The sequence below is a fragment of the Taudactylus pleione genome, unplaced genomic scaffold, assembly GCF_031769625.1.
Source record: "Taudactylus pleione unplaced genomic scaffold, aTauple2 ptg000162l, whole genome shotgun sequence".
Classification (NCBI taxonomy): domain Eukaryota; kingdom Metazoa; phylum Chordata; class Amphibia; order Anura; family Myobatrachidae; genus Taudactylus; species Taudactylus pleione.
In genome coordinates, this window is record NW_028284564.1 from 7,805,273 (window position 1) to 7,823,893 (window position 18,621).

General features: G+C 45.8%; 1 protein-coding gene across 1 annotated transcript in view; it reads right to left on the reverse strand.

Annotated features, from left to right (window-relative positions):
- ALDH7A1 (aldehyde dehydrogenase 7 family member A1) overlaps positions 1-18,621 on the reverse strand; it is a 66,206-nt gene that overhangs the window by 20,700 nt on the left and 26,885 nt on the right. Inside the window, exons 8-9 of the mRNA XM_088475107.1 lie at positions 17,976-18,053; positions 9,850-9,947 (exon numbers count right to left, since the gene is read on the reverse strand). Of these exons, the coding sequence (XP_088331233.1) occupies positions 9,850-9,947; positions 17,976-18,053 (176 nt within the window). The remainder of the gene's footprint in view (positions 1-9,849; positions 9,948-17,975; positions 18,054-18,621) is intronic.

The following is an 18,621-nucleotide window of genomic DNA, read 5'->3' on the forward strand; positions in this document are numbered from 1 at the left end:
CCCAGATAACCTAACCCCAACTTAGGTATACTTGGATCCCCTAACCCCCAACCCACCACTAAATACCCTAAGCTAGACTAGACTAACCCCAGCTCTCCCACAGCATCTAAAAATGGAGTACAACCCGTAAGAAAATGATTAATATATTACAGGCCCCCATGCAATCATATAACAAAGAGTAAAAATTAATATAGTATACAGGATATACAAATATGCAGTAACTAGACAGAGCAACATGTTTCAAGACCCTAGTCCAACCAGGTCTTGATCCCTTGAAACAATGGAATTAAAATGATAGTCCCATTCCGGCTCCATCGAGGACAAACAGGAGAACATCCAGCATACTGTAACGGCAAACCTCAAAATCTCAGCACAGATAATAAGAATAAATATCAAATCTGCAGGGGTACAGCAGCAACATCGAAACACCCAGGAATGGCATTGGAAATAAACTCAGGTTTAAGCACATCCAATGAAAAAAGGTAAAGCTGGGACACAATCAGTCGCTGAAGCTGTAAGGGCTGCAGATGCAAGGATCGGGAAATCTACCTGTATGTTATCAAGCACTTTAAGAAGCTTTTCAGTAGAGGCTTTAACAGCCTGGAGGATTTGTTGCAGAGAGGTATCCATATTTAGGAAGAAATGCCCCACAGAAGGATTCAGGAGATAATAAGGGGCCACCAAAATAATTTAACTAGGGAGCAGTGTAGGCAGTCAGGAAAGCAGGACTACGATTGAAGACTTTATTTAGAGGAGGAACTACAAGTCCCAGCCAGCCGGCTCCAGGGAGTAACTGCAGAGTATGACAAATACATCCACTGGTACAACAGGCACCTCACTAGGGAGACCATGCAGCAAGGAGACAAGATACAGTGCATCTGGAAAGTATTCCCAATGCTTCACTTTTTCCACATTTTGTTATGTTACAGTCTTACTCCAAAATGGAATAAATTAATTTATGTCCTTTAAAATTCTACACACAACACCCCATAATGACTACGTGTCAAAAGTTTTTTTGCGATTTTTGCAAATTTAAATAAATAAAAAAAACTAAGAAATCACACGTACATTCACAGCCTTTGCTGAATACTTTGTTGAAGAACCTTTGGCAGCAATTACAGCCTCAAGTCTTTTTGAATATGATACCACAAGCTTGGCACACCTATCTTTGGGCAGTTTCGCCAATTCCTCTTTGCGGCACCTCTCAAGCTCCATCAGGTTGGATGGGAAGCATCGGTGCACAGCTATTTTCAGATCTCTCCAGAGATGTTCAATCGGATTCAAGTCTGGGCTCTGGCTGGGCCACTAAAGGACATTCACAGAGTTGTCCTGAAGCCACTCCTTTGATATCTTTGCTGTGTGCTTAGGGTTGTTGTCCTGCTGAAAGATGAACCGTCGCCCCAGTATGAGGTCGAGAGCGCTTTAGAGCAGGTTTTCATCCAGGATGTCTTTGTACATTGCTGCATTCATCTTTCCCTCTATCCTGACTGGTCTCCCAGTTCTTGCCACTGAAATCATGTACACAGCATGATGCTGCCACCACCATGCTTCACTGTAAGGATGGTATTGGCCTGGTGATGAGCGGTGCCTGGTTTGCTCCAAACATAACGCCTGGCATTCACACCAAAGAGTTCAATCTTTGTCTCATCAGATCAGAGAGTCCTTCAGGTGCATTTTGGCAAACTCCAGGTGGGCTGCCATGTGCTCTAAGGAGTGGCTTCCGTCTGGCCACTCTAATATACAGGCCTGATTGGTGGATTGCTGCAGAGATGTTGTCCTTCTGGAAAGTTCTCCTCTCTCCACAGAGGAATGCTGTAGGTCTGACAGAGTGACCATCGGGTTCTTGGTCACCTCCCTGACTAGGGCCCTTCTCCCCCGGTCGCTCAGTTTAGACAGCCAGCCAACTCTAGGAAGAGTCCTGGTGGTTCCGAACTTCTTCCATTTACGGATGATGGAGGCCACTGTGCTCATTGGGACCTTCAAAGCAGCAGATATTTTTCTGTACCCTTCCCCAGATTTGTGCCTCAAGACAATCCTGTCTCGGGAGGTCTACAGACAATTCCTTGGACTTCATGCTTGGTTTGTGCTCTGACATGCACTGTCAAGTGTGGGACCTTATATAGACAAGTGTATGCCTTTCAAAATTATGTCCAATCAACTGAATTTACCACAGGTGGACTCCAATTAAGCTGTAGGAACATCTCAAGGATGATCAGTGGAAACAGGATGCACATGAGCTCAATTTTGAGCTTCACGGCAAAGGCCGTGAATACTTATGTACATGTGATTTCTTAGCGTTTTTTTGTTTTATTAAATGTGTGTAGAATTTTGAGGACAAACATTAAATTTATTCCATTTTGGAATAAGGCTGTAACATAACAAAATGTGGAAAAAGTGAAGGGTTGTGAATACTTTCCGGATGCACTGTATCTGGAGGAGAAATGAAATACAGGATACTAACAGTCTCTCACCATCCAGCAAACCGCTTCTAGCTTTGCAGAGTCGGACCCAAGATGGCCGCCGTCCATGTGTACCTCCAGGGACAATCACCAAAGCCCAGTATGGAGAGGGACCTAGACACAGGAGCCAGTCCACTGCAGCATAAACAGGGGGAGAAACGTCCCTTCCATGAACGCACCTGCAGCTGAGCAAGCCAGCGTACAAGAGCCGCCGAAGGATGCAGCCGCACACGTGGGAGATAGGAGAAGCACCAGATGCTCGCTGCACCTCAGAAAGCAAGAAGAGAGACCCAATTCTAGATCCAGGAGGGGCAGAGGACCTTCATCAAGCCAAACAGGTCAGAATGAAGCTTGGGACACTGCTCCTTCAGGATGATCAGCAGGATTTTCAGTGGGAGAGCAGGTAAATTAGCTCATACACCTAGCAGCCAAGACCACGCCCCATAGATTACAGAGTTTTAAGGTGTTCAATCTGTCTGGTAGGAAGGAAAATCTGGTCCGTTTTCCAGCGTTTGGTAACAAATTTCTATTGTTATTTGCTCCCATACATTACCAGATTTTCCATCCCACCAGACGGTTTGGACAGATATATCTATAGGTGTGTACGCAGCTTAAAAAACAGCTATAGGTGTGTACGCAGCTTAAAAAACAGATGACAGCCTGAACTGTAGTGTCTATTGTAGGTATAAAAGCAAAATAGTTGGGTGAGTATCATACAGTAACATACCTGGCTAATGCATGCTTTTTAGTTACTATAAAACCTGCTTCACAGATTATTGTTATTATCCTTTATTTATATGGCGCCACAAGCGCCGTACATAGTGACATGACAGATCAGCTTGCCCCTTCACATAGGGTTGATACCAGTAACCTTTTAACACTATACCCCAAGGTTACCTACACTCTTCTAGCATATCATGCAAAAGCATAGGATGGACAGTTAAAGTGGACAAAATGAAGGGGACTGGAGGTAATATTTCTCGGTATGGATGGATTTCATTGAACTAATCCAAAAGAAAATACACCTTTCCCCATCTCAAACAAAAATGATGCCCAACAAGTCACTTGAGTTATATTAATCTAGGACTGATTCTGATACCCTTTAAAACTAAATGGGCCCTAAGACTTAAGACAAATTGTGCAAATGTGTGATGATCCCATCAGAGACATTTCTATACTGTTATCGGCTCCAGTCACTTTTGGCTTCTAATCAACTAGAAGAGGACACCAACATACTCCAGCTGTCTCAGGCTCCATCTTTTGAAGAGCTGAACAATGATGAGAAACAAAATATGTGTGGTTCACTTAAAGTTAGCCATTGAGACACATCAGAAATATCGATGAAATGTTCAGTTTCAGATATTGTGATGCACAAGTCTGGTTAAGGTGGGTGCAATATGCTTAGCAAACTGCTGTTCTTAAAAAAAAACCAAAAAAAAAACCCATACAGATCATTGGACTGTGTATAAATGCCTCATGTCCTAGAGAAATGTTGACAGTCTGGGGCAGAGAAAACTGAATTGGGGGGGGGGGGGGCTACCATACTGATTTTGTAGTTGGAAAACCGCACATAGGAGGAAACAGTCGGCCCATAGAAATACCCACTCGTGCATGAATTTGAACAACCCCAATCATGCTGTTGTCAGGATTGTCACCAAAGTGGATGTGGATCTGTAGTGTTGTTAAATCTAGCCAGTTGGGCAAATAGGTGCATCTTTCACCTAGCGTTATTGCACCATATGGCCCGTTGGCGCAACTTAGATATTCCATCATGGGTAGTGATCCATATTTTTTCCTGAATTTCTTTGCATCATAACCACATACAAAATTACTTACAGTGACATGAGTACTTTTGTTGCTAAGAAAATGGTATCAATTTGCAGATTAAGCTGAACAACATATATGGCGAGGTTTGGCACGGGTCGCTTGTATTGGAGCTCTGTCTTTTGCCGTTTTACCCAGATTAGCGACTGAGTCGCACAGAAAAGTATATGAAATGCCAGCTTCCATAGTCAGTTTACCATTGCATTGTACTTTTGTTGCATTAGTGATGTGAATAGCACGCATATTTTGAAAGGGTCTAAGGTGGGACGCTTGATGCAACTAAGGGCCGTAATCAAATTAGGTGTGAAAAGCCGTTTTCATGCGAAAAGTTTCCTCCGTATTCAATTCCGGAGACTTTTCGCCGGTGCGGAAACTCACTGCATTGGAGCCTGCGAAAAAAAGTTTCCCCTATGAATACACTAGATCACCTATAAAAGTACTTTCATTTTAGGGGCGAAAAAGTCAGGGAAAAACTTAAAAACCAAGTGAAATAGACTCCAGCATGTCCCAGGTGTTTTTAAGTTTGCAGGTGGACTTTTTATGTTTTTTAAAAGTTCACTTTAGCAACTTTAAAATATTCTAGAACCCATTTTCATGTACCCCAAATTTGCTGAGACAACTAATTTTCACCCCCCAAAAAACTGCTAAATGCTATTCTTCACCACTTATGCAAAGACGCTAAATAGCAGCTATTGAGATCATTTAAGAACTTCAAATACCTTCAGCAGGGCTATTTGGGGGTATCTATAATAATCCCCAATGTCAGTGCATCTTTTGGGGGGTGTCAGGCCGATTTCCCCAAATCTGACAGCACTTTTCACATGTTACAGTTTCGCCGGGTCCCGTTTTCGCTGATTTTTAATTGAAAACAGGGATAAGCGGGAACGAGCGCGATACTTTTTTGCACTGAAAACCAGCGATGTTGGCAAAAAGTCAGGCATGTGAAAATTACGGGACTTTTCACGGCTAATTGAATATACCCATAAGTTGCAAGGTCTGTGGCGCCAAATATTCCATTTGAGACTAGGTGTATAAATGTGTCCACATACATCTATCCTCCATGCGCTACAAGTAGCACTACACAACGCGGGAGCTCCGTGTGACTCGGTAGTGCCGAGCACCTTTTCGTGTGACTTTTTACCTTCAAATGCGTTTTAATCACACAGCAATGTGAATAAGTAGCACAAGCAGCTTCTGCTGATTAAAATTATATGCAGTATGCCTATGTTCTGTGTGCGACTGTGGGTGTATCTGCAGCGAAATGCTACGTTACAGCCGATGACACTGTAACGTAGCATTGTGCATGCAGATACACCCGGAGTCACTCACAGAATATAGGCATGATGCATATCATTTTATTCAGTACAAGCAGCTTATGCTATCTATGCACATCGCTGTGCGATTAAGACACATTTGAAGGTAAGTAGCACGAAAAAACGCTCAGCACTACAGAGTCACACTACGGCATGGCGCGACTAGAAGGGCTGTTTAACACGAAAGGAGGCTAGATGTATGAGGACACATCTGTGCATCCAATCTGAACATGAGAGGAAAGACGGTCTTGTATGAGTGGGCTCAACATAGAATTCCCATGGGATATCAGCAACACAGACATGATAAAGACAAAACAGCAAACTTCCCCACTTTTTGTAAGCCAAAGTGAAAGCCACATATTCTATAGTAGCTTTGGACATGGGTGAGGCAGATTAATTAGATTGGACATTCCTGAAGGATAGTCTAGGTCTGTTGTGCAGCACTAGACACATTATTGAGTGTACAAGTCTACCCCTACGAGCATACCTACCAAGCATCAATCATGGAGATGCTACAGAAGCTAGTAGTTGCTCATAAGCTTCTACAGTCAGGTGCATAAATATTGGGACATTGACAGAATTTTCAGATTTTGGCCTCTATTCACCACCACAATGGCTTTGAAATGAAACAAACAAGATGTGCTTTAACTGCAGACTTTCACATTTAATTTGAGGGTAATTACATCCACATCAGGTGAACGGTGTAGGAATTACAACGGTTTCTATATGTGCCTCCCACTTTTTAAAGGGGCCAAAAGTAATGGGACAACCTAAACAATCCTAAATCTGACTTTCACTTTTTAATCCTTTGCAGGCAATTACAGCCTGAAGTCTGGAACACATAGACATCACCAGACGCTGGGTTTCATCCCTGGTGATGCTCTGCCAGGCCTCTACTGCAAATGTCTTCAGTTCCTGCTTGTTCTTGGGGCATTTTCCCTTCAGTTTTGTCTTCATCAAGTGAAATGCATGCTCAATTGGATTCAGGTCAGGGGATTGACTTGGCCATTGCATAACATTCCACTTTTTAGCCTTAAAAAACACCTTGGTTGCTTTTGCAGTATGCTTCGGGTCATTGTCCATCTGCACTGTGAATCGCCGTCCAATGAGTTCTGAAGCATTTGACTAAATATGAGCATATAATATTGCCCGAAACACTTCAGAATTCATTCTGCTGCTTTTGTCAGCAGTCACATCATCAATAAACACAAGGGACAAGGGAACCAGTTCCATTGGCAGCCATACATGGCCACGCCATGACACTACCACCACCATGTTTCACTGATGAGGTGGTATGTTTTGGATCATGAGCAGTTCCTTTCCTTCTCCATACTCTGCTCTTCCCATCACTCTGGTACAAGTTGATCTTTGTCTCATCTGTCCATAGGATGTTGTTCCAGAACTGTAATGGCTTTTTTAGATGTTGTTTGGCAAACTCTAATCTGGTCTTCCTGTTTTTGTGGCTCACCAATGGTTTGCATCTTGTGGTGAATCCTCTATATTCACTCTTGTGAAGTCTTCTCTTGATTGTTGACTTTGACACATATACATCTACCTCCTGGAGAGTGTTCTTGATTTGGCCAACTGTTGTGAAGGGGTTTTTCTTCACCAGGGAAATAATTCTTCTGTCATCCACCACAGTTGTTTTCCGTGGTCTTCCGGGTCTTTTGGTGTTGCTAAGCTCTCCGATGCGTTCTTTCTTTTTAAGAATGTTCCAAACAGTTGATTTGGCCACACCTAATGTTTTTGCTATCTCTCTGATGGGTTTGTTTTGATTTTTCAGCCTAATGATGGCTTGCTTCACTGATAGTGACAGCTCTTTGGATTTCATATTGAGAGTCGACAGCAACGGATTCCAAATGAAAATGTCACACCTAGAATCAACTGCAGACCTTTTACCTGCTTAATTGATAATGAAATAACGAGGGAATAGCCTACACCTGTCCATGAAATAGCTTTTGAGTTGATAGTCCCATTACTTTTGGCCCCTTTAAAAAGTGTGAGGCACATATAGAAACCGTTGTAATTCCTACACCGTTCACCTGATTTGGATGTAATTACCCTCAAATTAAATCTGAAAGTCTGCAGTTAAAGCACATCTTGTTTGTTTCATTTCAAAGCCATTGTGGTGGTGAATAGAGGCCAAAATATGAAACTTCTGTCAATGTCCCAATATTTATGCACCTGACTGTATATGAGATAGACACATAATGAAAACACAGAGATCTATGGGGAATGTTCAACAGTGGATCAAAGGGAATGTACTGGGTCCTACTCAACAAACAAACCCACAAGCATACACCAACACACACCCTGTCATAGGAGATAATTTTGTGGCGATTGAATACCCTCAATATTTATGCTACTGCCATCACGAACTTTATCTTTGCATGAACATTTTCAGTTACATAGAGGAGGCTAAGGTATCCACCAAAATAATTTTAAAAGTTGGCTCCTATTCCCTGAGTGCGTCATACAATATATTTTATTCTATTTTTTTGTGATATGAAGCCCAGCTGCATACTCCAATCACCCAGTGCAGTACTCAGCTTGGGTGTCTCCAAAAGCAGGACTCCGCTCTCCCTATTCACTGGAGTCAAAATGCCCCTTCACCAAATCCTGACATCCCGACCCCCAGAGCCACTAAGGCCCATTTGGGGAGAACGATTTTAGAGGTGCACCTCTGCCGCAAGCCTCTTGCAGGCACCATTCTCCACAATGTTGTCCTGAGTTTCTCCTGGGGAACTGGATGTTCAATTTCTCCCATAAGGAAAGTACCTCTAATTACTTGGGGAAAGGGTCACCCATGAGAGTTTCCATCTAACGTCTCAAATAAAAAAAAATTTTACACAAAAAATATAGGCGAGGTGTGAATGCAAAAATGTGAACTATAATAAATAGTGCCATAAGGCCCCAGTCTTCTGGCAGATAATAATAAAACTGTCCATTTGCTGGCCAAAGTGTTACAGCAAAGGAAAAAGTGGTGTTGTCTAAAAAAAATTGTGCATTGTACAATGGTGCTGGCAAATGCATTTTAGGTCAACACCAGCTCAGGCAGCATTCGGTGGACACAAAGTACCTCGGGCTTCCAGAGGACCAGGAGATGGCCCATTACCTCCTTTTGGCACATGTAAGGCTCAGAGCGTACATGGGCATCTATACCTGATCTAAGCCCAAAAGGCAGAGAACTCTAATGCAGGCAAGGAAAAATAACTCTTCAATAATTTATTAGAGTCTTAATGACGGCTAAATGTTTGGGTTTCAGATGTATTCACAACTTTTTTGTCCTTTAGAGCCATATCTTGTGAGCTCGAAAAGGTACCAAATAGCAGCAAAAGTAGTATATGGTGCACTGAACAGTATCAAATCATTATTTATTACCAGACATTTATATAGCGCACACATATTCCACAGCGCTTTACAGAGATATTTGTCCATTCACATCAGTCCCTGCCCCAGTGGAGCTAACAATCCATATTCCTTACCACATACTTACATACTAGGGTTCATTTTTATGTTGGGAGCCAATTAACCTACCAGTATATTTTTGGAGTGTGGGATGAAACCCACGCAAGCACAGGGAGAATATATAAACTCCACAGTTAGGGCCATAGTGGGAATCGAACCCACGACCTCACTGCTGTAAGGCAGTAACGCTAACCATTACACAGTTTCTTTATTAAAATGTAACCTTTAATAGCATTAAGTAAAAAAAGTTTTAAAAGTAATGCAACTACAAAGTGAAATAATAATGTATAAAGAAGTGAAAAGGAAGGAAATTAGTGGATTATTATTAATCCCCAGTTTTTAATATTTGCAATCTCATGGATTGGTGACACTAAATAAGTGTGATTAGCGCAAATTAGCACTTCAAAGTGTATCTCTGTGGTCATATCAGTCATAAATTACAGCGAGAGTGCAGATATAAATCAGCGCTGCTTAATTACTAAATACCAATGAGTCCTGTTTTGACAGGAATCACAAAGGTTGTAATAGTAACAGACCATATTGGAGGGACTAAAATGTGTAGTAAGGTAGCCTACATCAGTGTTGTATCTACTTATTCCAATATGCCTGGTAATGGTCCAGTTGAATCTGTTTAGCTGCGATATAGGCCCAACATAGTCTGCAATATTACAGCTAGTGACCAGCTTTTGACATAGAGCTCCTCAAAGTACCTGTTGTGACGACACTACATACGGGTTAGAGTCCCTACAAATTGTAATCAGTCATTAAAGTTTGCTGCAGCTCACCAAATCGCTCTTGAACCTTCAGAGCTACTTGTTTCCCCACGGTTGTGCTGCCAGTGAAGGACACCAGATCTACACGCACATCTTTGGCTATTGCATTGCTAGAAAGTACACAAAGAGAGATCTGTAACAAGTAATAGCATTAGTAAGGTTACCACGCTAATGGAGCGTACACACGGTCAGATTTGTCAGATGAACGACTGAACGATTAAACGATTTGAACGATTTTACCAAATTTTTGAACGATTTGAACGATTTTTGACTGCATTAAAATGAATGGAATCGTCCAAGTCTGACTGCAAACCCATCAGATGTCAGATATCGTTATCTGACAAACGGGAACGCGCATCGTTGATCGTCCATCGTTCAGGCATGTCAGATATGAACGATTTTCCTTCAGATATGAACGACTGAACGATTTTTAAATAGTTATCGTTCATATCTGAAGGAAAAATCTGATCGTGGTTATGCACCATAATGCTGGGTACACATGTAAAGATTATCTGTCCAACTAGCCAACTAGTTGATTGGTTGGAATGAAAATCTGGTAAGGTATGAAAGAAAATGACAATCAGCAACTTGCTCCCAAACGCCGAAAAATGGACGAAAACTGTCGTTTGAACAAATTGTTTAGATCAAACATTTAACAAACTTGTCTGACGACCATTTTCATCTGTTTTCTGGCATTTAGGAGCAAATTGCTGATCATCATTTACTACCATACCTTACCAGATTTTCATTTCAACCAATCACCAAGTTGGATGGTTGGACATAAAATCTTTATGTGTGTATGCACAAGTCTGGTTGTCTTTGAACATTGGAAATTACCTGAAAAAACAATATTGGCATTCATATGAAACTGGTGATCTTTTCAGGTGGGAATAGATTACCATGGAGAACCGGTGTTAAACAGAACACACGGCGAAGCTTGAATAGTTTTAGTGAATATTTATTCTCTATATAAAATTGATGCTGAAGGCATCCAAATATTTTAATATTCCAATGCATAAAAGCCTCTAGTCAAGATTTAACCCCTTCGCTGAAGTGGTTCGCTCACCCTTGTGCTGACGTAATTTTTTTACAATTGCGCTCGTCACATTCCAAGATCAGTATCAATGATTTTTTTATGCGGCAGCCACAATAATTATACCTTGTTTTTTTCAGAGGACTTTGTATTTTCAGAAAATACCATTAGTCTTTTTACTCATTCTAACAAGTAAAAAAAAATTACCCCAAATGGGCAAAAAATATGAGATATGGTAAGAACTTACCCTTGTTATCTCTATTTCTACGAAGTCCATAGGGTTCCACAGGATACCTTGGGGTATAGGTGTGTCGTCAGTCGCAGGGCACCAAAGAGTTAATCTTTCAGCCTCCCAGGATGCACTAGGTCCCCCTCCTATACCCCGCCCCCGGGCCAAGGCACCTCAGTTAGTTACCAAGCCATAGGCCGGAGGAGGAGAAGGAAGAGAGAGAACAAAGATCTGGACACATACAAGAATCACATTCTCACCAGAGGGAGACGGAAAACCGGTGACCAGAGCAAAGCCCATCTGCAGCACAGGTGCGACAGGGCGGGAGTCCTGTGGAACCCTATGGACTTCGTAGAAATAGAGATAACAAGGGTAAGTTCTTACCATATCTCATATTTTCTACTTCAGGGTCCATAGGGTATCCACAGGATACCTTGGGGATGTCCCAAAGCAGTATCCTTTAAGGGTGGGGACGCTCCTGTGCAGAAAGGAGAATCCGCCGCCCGAAGGAAGCATCCTGAGAGGCGAAGGTGTCAAACCTGTAATACCTCACGAAGGTATGGACAGAAGACCACGTAGCAGCCTTGCAGATCTGAACTGCCGAGGCACCACGTCGAGCTGCCCACGAAGCACCCACAGACCTAGTGGAATGAGCCTTCAGAGAAGGAGGGACCGGTAGGCCTTCATGAAGATAAGCTTCAGAAATAACCATACGGATCCAGGCTGCCAAAGTTTGCTTTGAAGCAGGCCAACCCTTTTTACAGAAGCCATAGAGGACAACAAAGCGTCCGACTTCCTAAACGAAGAAGTGCGGTCAACATAAGTCCTTAAGGCCCGCACAACATCCAAAGAGGCCTCACCCACGGAAAGACCCGGTGAGTTAAAGGCCGGAGCAACTATTTCCTCGTTAACATGAAACTGGGAAACAACTTTGGGAAGAAACTCGGGCCGAGTGCGGAGCACTGCCCTGTTCCCATGAAAAACCAAGAAAGGGGGTCTACAAGAAAGAGCCCCTAACTCAGAAACACGTCTGGCCGAAGCAACGGCCAGAAGGAAAACAGTCTTAGCTGTTAGCCATTTAATATCCACTGAGCCCAGTGGTTCAAACGGCGGTCCTTGGAGAGCCCTCAGGACCACAGCCAAATCCCAAGGCGCCACAGGTGGAACAAAGGGCGGCTGAATACGGAGAACACCTTGCATAAAGGTGCGCACATCCGGGATTGTAGCAATCCTACGGTGAAACCAGACAGATAGGGCCGAAACCTGTACCTTCAAAGAAGCAAGGCGAAGCCCATGATCTAGTCCCGCTTGCAGGAAGGCGAGAATCCGAGACAGACGAAACTCCCGCGGTGCATAACCTCTCGGTCGACACCACTGGAAGAACGTATGCCACACGCGATGGTATATCCTCGCGGAAGACGGTTTCCGAGCTCGTAACATGGTACGCACCACAGAGCTGGAAAACCCCCGGGACCTCAGCATGGCCGTCTCAACAGCCACGCCGCCAAAGACAGCCGAGTCAGGTCCGGGTGAAGACAAGGACCCTGAGACAGAAGGTCCGGTCGTAGCGGCAACCGCAGAGGACTGTCCACGGACAGACCCTGAAGGTCTGAGAACCAGTGCCGTCTGGGCCACGCGGGAGCTATCAACAGGAGCGTCCCTCCTTCCTGTTTGAATTTCCGGATTACCCGTGGAAGAAGGGAGACCGGAGGGAACAGGTATGCGAACCTGAACGTCCACCGGACGGACAGAGCATCCACCAGAGACGCCCCTTCGTCTCTTGTGCGAGACCCGTACACCGGCAACTTGTTGTTGTGCCGGGACGCCATGAGGTCGATTTCTGGAAGACCCCACCTGTCCACCAGTAGTTGAAAAACGTCCGGGTGCAGGGACCATTCCCCTGGATGAACGTCCTGGCGACTTAGAAAGTCCGCCTCCCAGTTTAGCACTCCCGGGATGAAGACCGCTGATATGGCCGGAAGATTGCGCTCCGCCCAAACCAGGATCCGAGAGACCTCTACGAGAGCCGCCCGACTGCGAGTTCCTCCTTGCCTGTTTATGTAGGCCACGGTGGTAGCATTGTCCGACTGGACCTGCACCGGGTGACCCTGGAGAAACCGCTGTGCCTGCAGGAGAGCATTGAAGACCGCACGGAGTTCCAAGATATTTATTGGAAGCTCCGCTTCTGTCGGCGTCCACCTGCCCTGGAACAAGTGTGGACCCGAAACTGCTCCCCAGCCCCGAAGACTGGCGTCCGTTGTCAACAGGACCCAATTTGGAACCCAGAACGGACGTCCCTTGTTGAGGTGGGTCGTCTTTAACCACCACGCAAGGAACAGGTGAACCTCCGGGGTGAGCACAATCGTCTGGAACTTCAGAGACTGAGGCAGCCCGTTCCACTTGGACAGGATCAGGTGCTGCAGAGGTCTGGAGTGAAACAGGGCGTATTCCACCATGTCGAACACCGACACCATGGAGCCCAGTAACCTCATCGCCGAGTGTAAGGACACCCGGCGGCTGTGCAGACAACTGCGCACCCTTGACTGTAAAGCAGAGATCTTGTCCTCCGTCACGAAGATCCTTTGCTGTCCCGAGTCCAATAAGGCTCCAAGATGCAGAATCCTCCGAGACGGGATTAGAGTGGACTTCTGCCAGTTGATTAGCCAGCCGTGCCGTTGCAGCAGTGCAATGGTCAAGTCCAAGTGGTGTAACAGGAGCTCTGGAGATCCTGCCACCAATAACAGGTCGTCCAAGTACGGCAACATGCGGACTCCTTGCAGCCGCAGAGAAGCCGCCATGACCGCCATCACCTTGGTGAAAACACGTGGTGCTGTCGCCAGGCCAAAAGGTAACGCCCGAAACTGGAAGTGGTCGCTGCGGATTGCAAACCGAAGGAACTCTTGATGGCGCAAAAGAATAGGGACATGCAGGTAAGCGTCCTGTATGTCCAATGACACCATGTAGTCCCCAGGTTCCAGCGCCAGAATGATGGACCGTAGGGTCTCCATCCGAAACTTCGGGACCCGCAAAGACTTGTTGAGTGCTTTGAGGTTGAGAATCGGACGATATGACCCATTGGGTTTCTGTACCAAAAATAGATTTGAATAGAAACCCTGGCCCCTCTGGGAGAATGGAACAGGCACTATAACTCCAGCCTGGAGCATAGTGTGCAATACCTTCCGCAGCTCCGTAGCCTTGTTCCGGTCTGATGGTAGACCCGTGGTGAAGAATCGAGCCGGGGGTCTGTGCCGGAAGGAGAGGGCATACCCGTGGGAGACCACCTCCAGAACCCAAGTGTCTGTCGTAGTGAACGACCAACACCGGGAGAACTGCAGCAGGCGGCCTCCCACCCTGGGATCCCCCAAGGGGAGACCCGGACCGTCAGGCCGCAGGCTTGTCATCTGGCTTGGGGGCCGGACGTCTGGTACTCCATGCCTGTTTCCGGGGCTTGACCGATTTCTTAGGGCCAGCCTGTCGAGGAAACGACTGTGGTTTGGGCCTGCCCTGGGCCCTAGATGACCGAAAGGACGATGGTCCAGAACCAGAAGGAGCAGCGGCCGACGGGAGACAAGCAGATTTGGCTGCCGCCAGCGTGGCCACAATCTTATCCAGATCCGGACCGAAGAGAACTTCTCCGGTAAACGGCAACGCTTCCAGACCTTTCTTGGAATCTGCGTCCGCCTTCCAGGATCGCAGCCACAAGGTGTGACGAGCAGCTACCGCTGCTGAAGAAATTCTAGACACCAGAGTACTAATGTCTAGAGCCGCCTCGTTGATGTAGGTGGCCGAATCACGGAGATTGCCAATCAACTCCGCCTTTTCGGCCGGACAGTCGGATTCAAAAGAAGCCTCTAATGAATCCGCCCAGCGCTCCATCGCTCTGGCAACCCAGCAAATGGCCATAGCCGGCCGTGCTGCCCCCCCTGCAAGGGAATAAGCGGACTTCAGGCAGATTTCTACCTTGCGGTCCGTAGCATCCTTAAGGGAGGACATGGATGGCATCAGCAATGTGGCACTACGGACAAGACGGGTCACGTGAGAATCCACCTGTGGAGGGGATTCCCACTTAGCAAAATAATTATTCGCGAACGGATAAGCCACCGCCAGGCGTCTCTGCGGCTGGTATATTTAGCCGCTGGGGGAACTTCGTCCTCAATCACCAAGGCTGTGCGGACCGCCCGAATAAGTCCAGGAATATATACTTTGGACTTAGCATCAGCGTCCTTAGTATGGAGAGGTTCCTGATCGTAAGGATGCAGAATCTCCCCATCATCAGACGTCCCTTCGTTATCCTCATAAGGAGCGGACAGAGATGCCACCGGCCTTTTATGAGGCCGCATCACAGACTCCCCTTGCAACACATCCGACAAGTGCTGTACAGAACTCGTCAGGGAGTTAACCCACGCTGGCTCCTGAGAACCCGGGAGCGGGGAAATAGGGAGACTGTGGGGTACCACCAATTGTCGTGGGAACCCCTGCATGGGTGACGACACCACAGACTGCTGGGACAAACCCATCGGAGTAAACGCGGGCTGCGGAGCTAACTGGCCCACTAAAGCTGTTAACGCCTGAGCGAAACAAGCCCAGGGCGGCTCCTGTACCGGTGCTGTAACCGTAATAGGCCGCGCCATGGACAAACACTGCCGGCAAAGGCCCTCTGCGCTACCCTCCCCCTCCGCTAACGGTACTTTGCACGTGGTACACTGTAGCCGGAGGGGAAAATCACTTTCAGACATGATGGCACCACGTATGTGACCTCTCTCACCAATTAAGTATTAAATAGACGAGAGACCACCCTGCAGCACCGCACCGCAAGGGCTTTAGCAGAAGAACAGGGACAGTAATAAAGCTGACAGTTTAGAGAAGAAAAGTTACAGGCAGCGCTAGCACAGTCACATACAATGCAGAGAAATAACAATTCCTGCACTAACAGCGCTGATCACTCAACTACACAGACACAGGGCCTGGTAGGACACAGCGCTGCATACACAGACCTGAGCCACAGCGGAGGAGAGGTATGCGGGGGGACCCAGACCACGATGCTTCCTTCCAGACTTCCAGCAGCGTTCACCATGCGTTGCAGAGAAGATGGCCGCCGAGGAGCAGAGAGAAGCTGGCCTGGGGGAGGAGCGCTGACACAGGACCAGTCAGCACAGTGCAGAGAGGGCTGTGTGCAGCGGGGGAGGCGCTGGCTGTGAGACAGGGAAGGCGCGCTCCCCTGGCATGCATTTAACCCCTGGGACGCCGCAGCGCTACCGCTCTGCTGCGGTCCGCTGTCCCAGGGGGTAGTGGAAGCGCAGGTTGGTCGCCTGGCTCCACGCTGCAGCCAGTCCCCAGGGACCCCCCTGCCTGGGGACTTAGGACCATGTGATCAGCGGGGACCCACCGCGGGACCCCGCTGCTTACCTCTGTCCCCCTTGAATCCGGCCATGGTCCGGAGCATCTGGGGTCACCGCTAGCTGTGACCCCAGACGCCCACCAGCATCCCCGGATCAGTACCGGCGTTCTGGTACCGGCGGGGTGTAGGTAAGACAGCATGGACATCAGGACTGACTGTCCATGTTGTTCATCCAGATGTGCAGCCACAGCTGCATGAAGAAAAAGCTTCAGGGGCTCTTCTAGCCCCCACTCCAACAGGTGCACCCGACTCCGGCCGGGCACCAAACTAAACTGAGGTGCCTTGGCCCGGGGGCGGGGTATAGGAGGGGGACCTAGTGCATCCTGGGAGGCTGAAAGATTAACTCTTTGGTGCCCTGCGACTGACGTCACACCTATACCCCAAGGTATCCTGTGGATACCCTATGGACCCTGAAGTAGAAAGTTGTGTTTATAATAACAATTTTGAGAAAGGTACTATAACCATGCAAATATGTTTTTTCCAGTCTTCGACACACCACAAAGAAATGATTTGTCGTTCTTGTTTGTCCAGTAATTCACCTTTCCAAAATAGTAAAAAGCAGGATTCCTTTGACAAAATTTTTTTTTTAATCTGCACTTGAAATGAAAAATGCTCTTTTTATTAAATTTGCACTGTCTCAATTTAAACACTGCCTATTGTAGGGGGGGGAGGGAAGCCAAAAAAGACCAACCATTTTAAAACTAGACAATCTACTGCATTAAATAAGGGCCACCCTTTCATCTGTGGAAAGTTTGATCACAGGTGATTCCCAGACGATAGCTACTAGTGGGCCACATAATTTGAAGGAGCGGACTCCTCTCTTTCAAATATAGGTGGCGCACACAGTTGTAGGTGTCATCATAAAGGCAAGTATAGTGCCCACCGTTGCATATATGGATGCATACTTTTTTTTTTCTGTAGGCCTGGGTAGTATAGTCTAGTGATCACCAGACAAGGTGGCCACATCATCCCCTTTTAATGTGGGTGCTGATTTTATGAATGCCAGGTTGGGGAAGATCTACCCCCATTACTGGACTCCAACATTTTTCTGTAGAGCAGGGGTTAATGCCTGGTAATTACACTTATTACCAGCCATACATTTCTCTGGTGACCCCATCATTATATCTTGTACGGTGATAGGGGGACTCTGCCTCCACGTGACCCAGTCATTGACCTCCCCCCCCTTTTTTCATACTTTTACAGATCAGATTTTTACCCCCTGAAAAGCAGATGGCGAGTCCCACTCATCACTCACAGTTTTAGTATACATGCTGATAAGTTGGACTAGTCATCCGCGGTGAAGGTGGTTAAAGTAAACACACAAAAAAAAGGAACACAAGTTTCATTCTTTTCTTTATCTAAAAGTGTCTTCAATTAAATACATCATATAAATGCACATACTACAATCATCTGCACAAGATTTCCTCTGGCAGTTAAACAGACATGCAGGTCAAACAAGGTGAAGTCAGTTAACTCACCCAACATCAGCGCCACCACAGGTCAAAGAGCATATTGCACCAGGCAAGTTATTGTCTTCTAGTACTTGAGCAACTATTCTGAAAAGTGTAAACAAAATGATAATTTATGGAGTGTTGTCTAGGCTGAATTTACATCACCTCAGCTTGTCAGCACAGATGCTGTTTCGCACTAAGCCACAGCTCAGGTATTAGTCACACAACCTTCATCTGTTCAGAACATGCCTGAATAACTGAAATGTTAAGACTTGCACACTGAGCATGCCTGCCATTGTATCATAATGAGTATATAGAGTGTCTCAGTGATTGCCCAACAGCAAAATATCCCTGGAAATTGTATAAAAAAAATAAAATAAAAAAAAAAGCTAGAAAAATATAGTGTATACAATAAGCTGGCAAATTACGTTCTTTCTTTTACCCCAAGGTAAAAAATAGAACACAATAGTAGTTTATGTAGAAGGTCATATTTACATAGAAGCTGCTTTATAAAATTGATTCATTTTTTTTAAACAATATTAAAAACCGTAATAAATTACATTCATATACAGCAACACATTCAATTGTTTGGTTTAGAATAATGGCAGTTATCTGTGTTCATGTAAATTACTGTCATGATACACAATTAACACAGCTGCAACGATAAAAATAG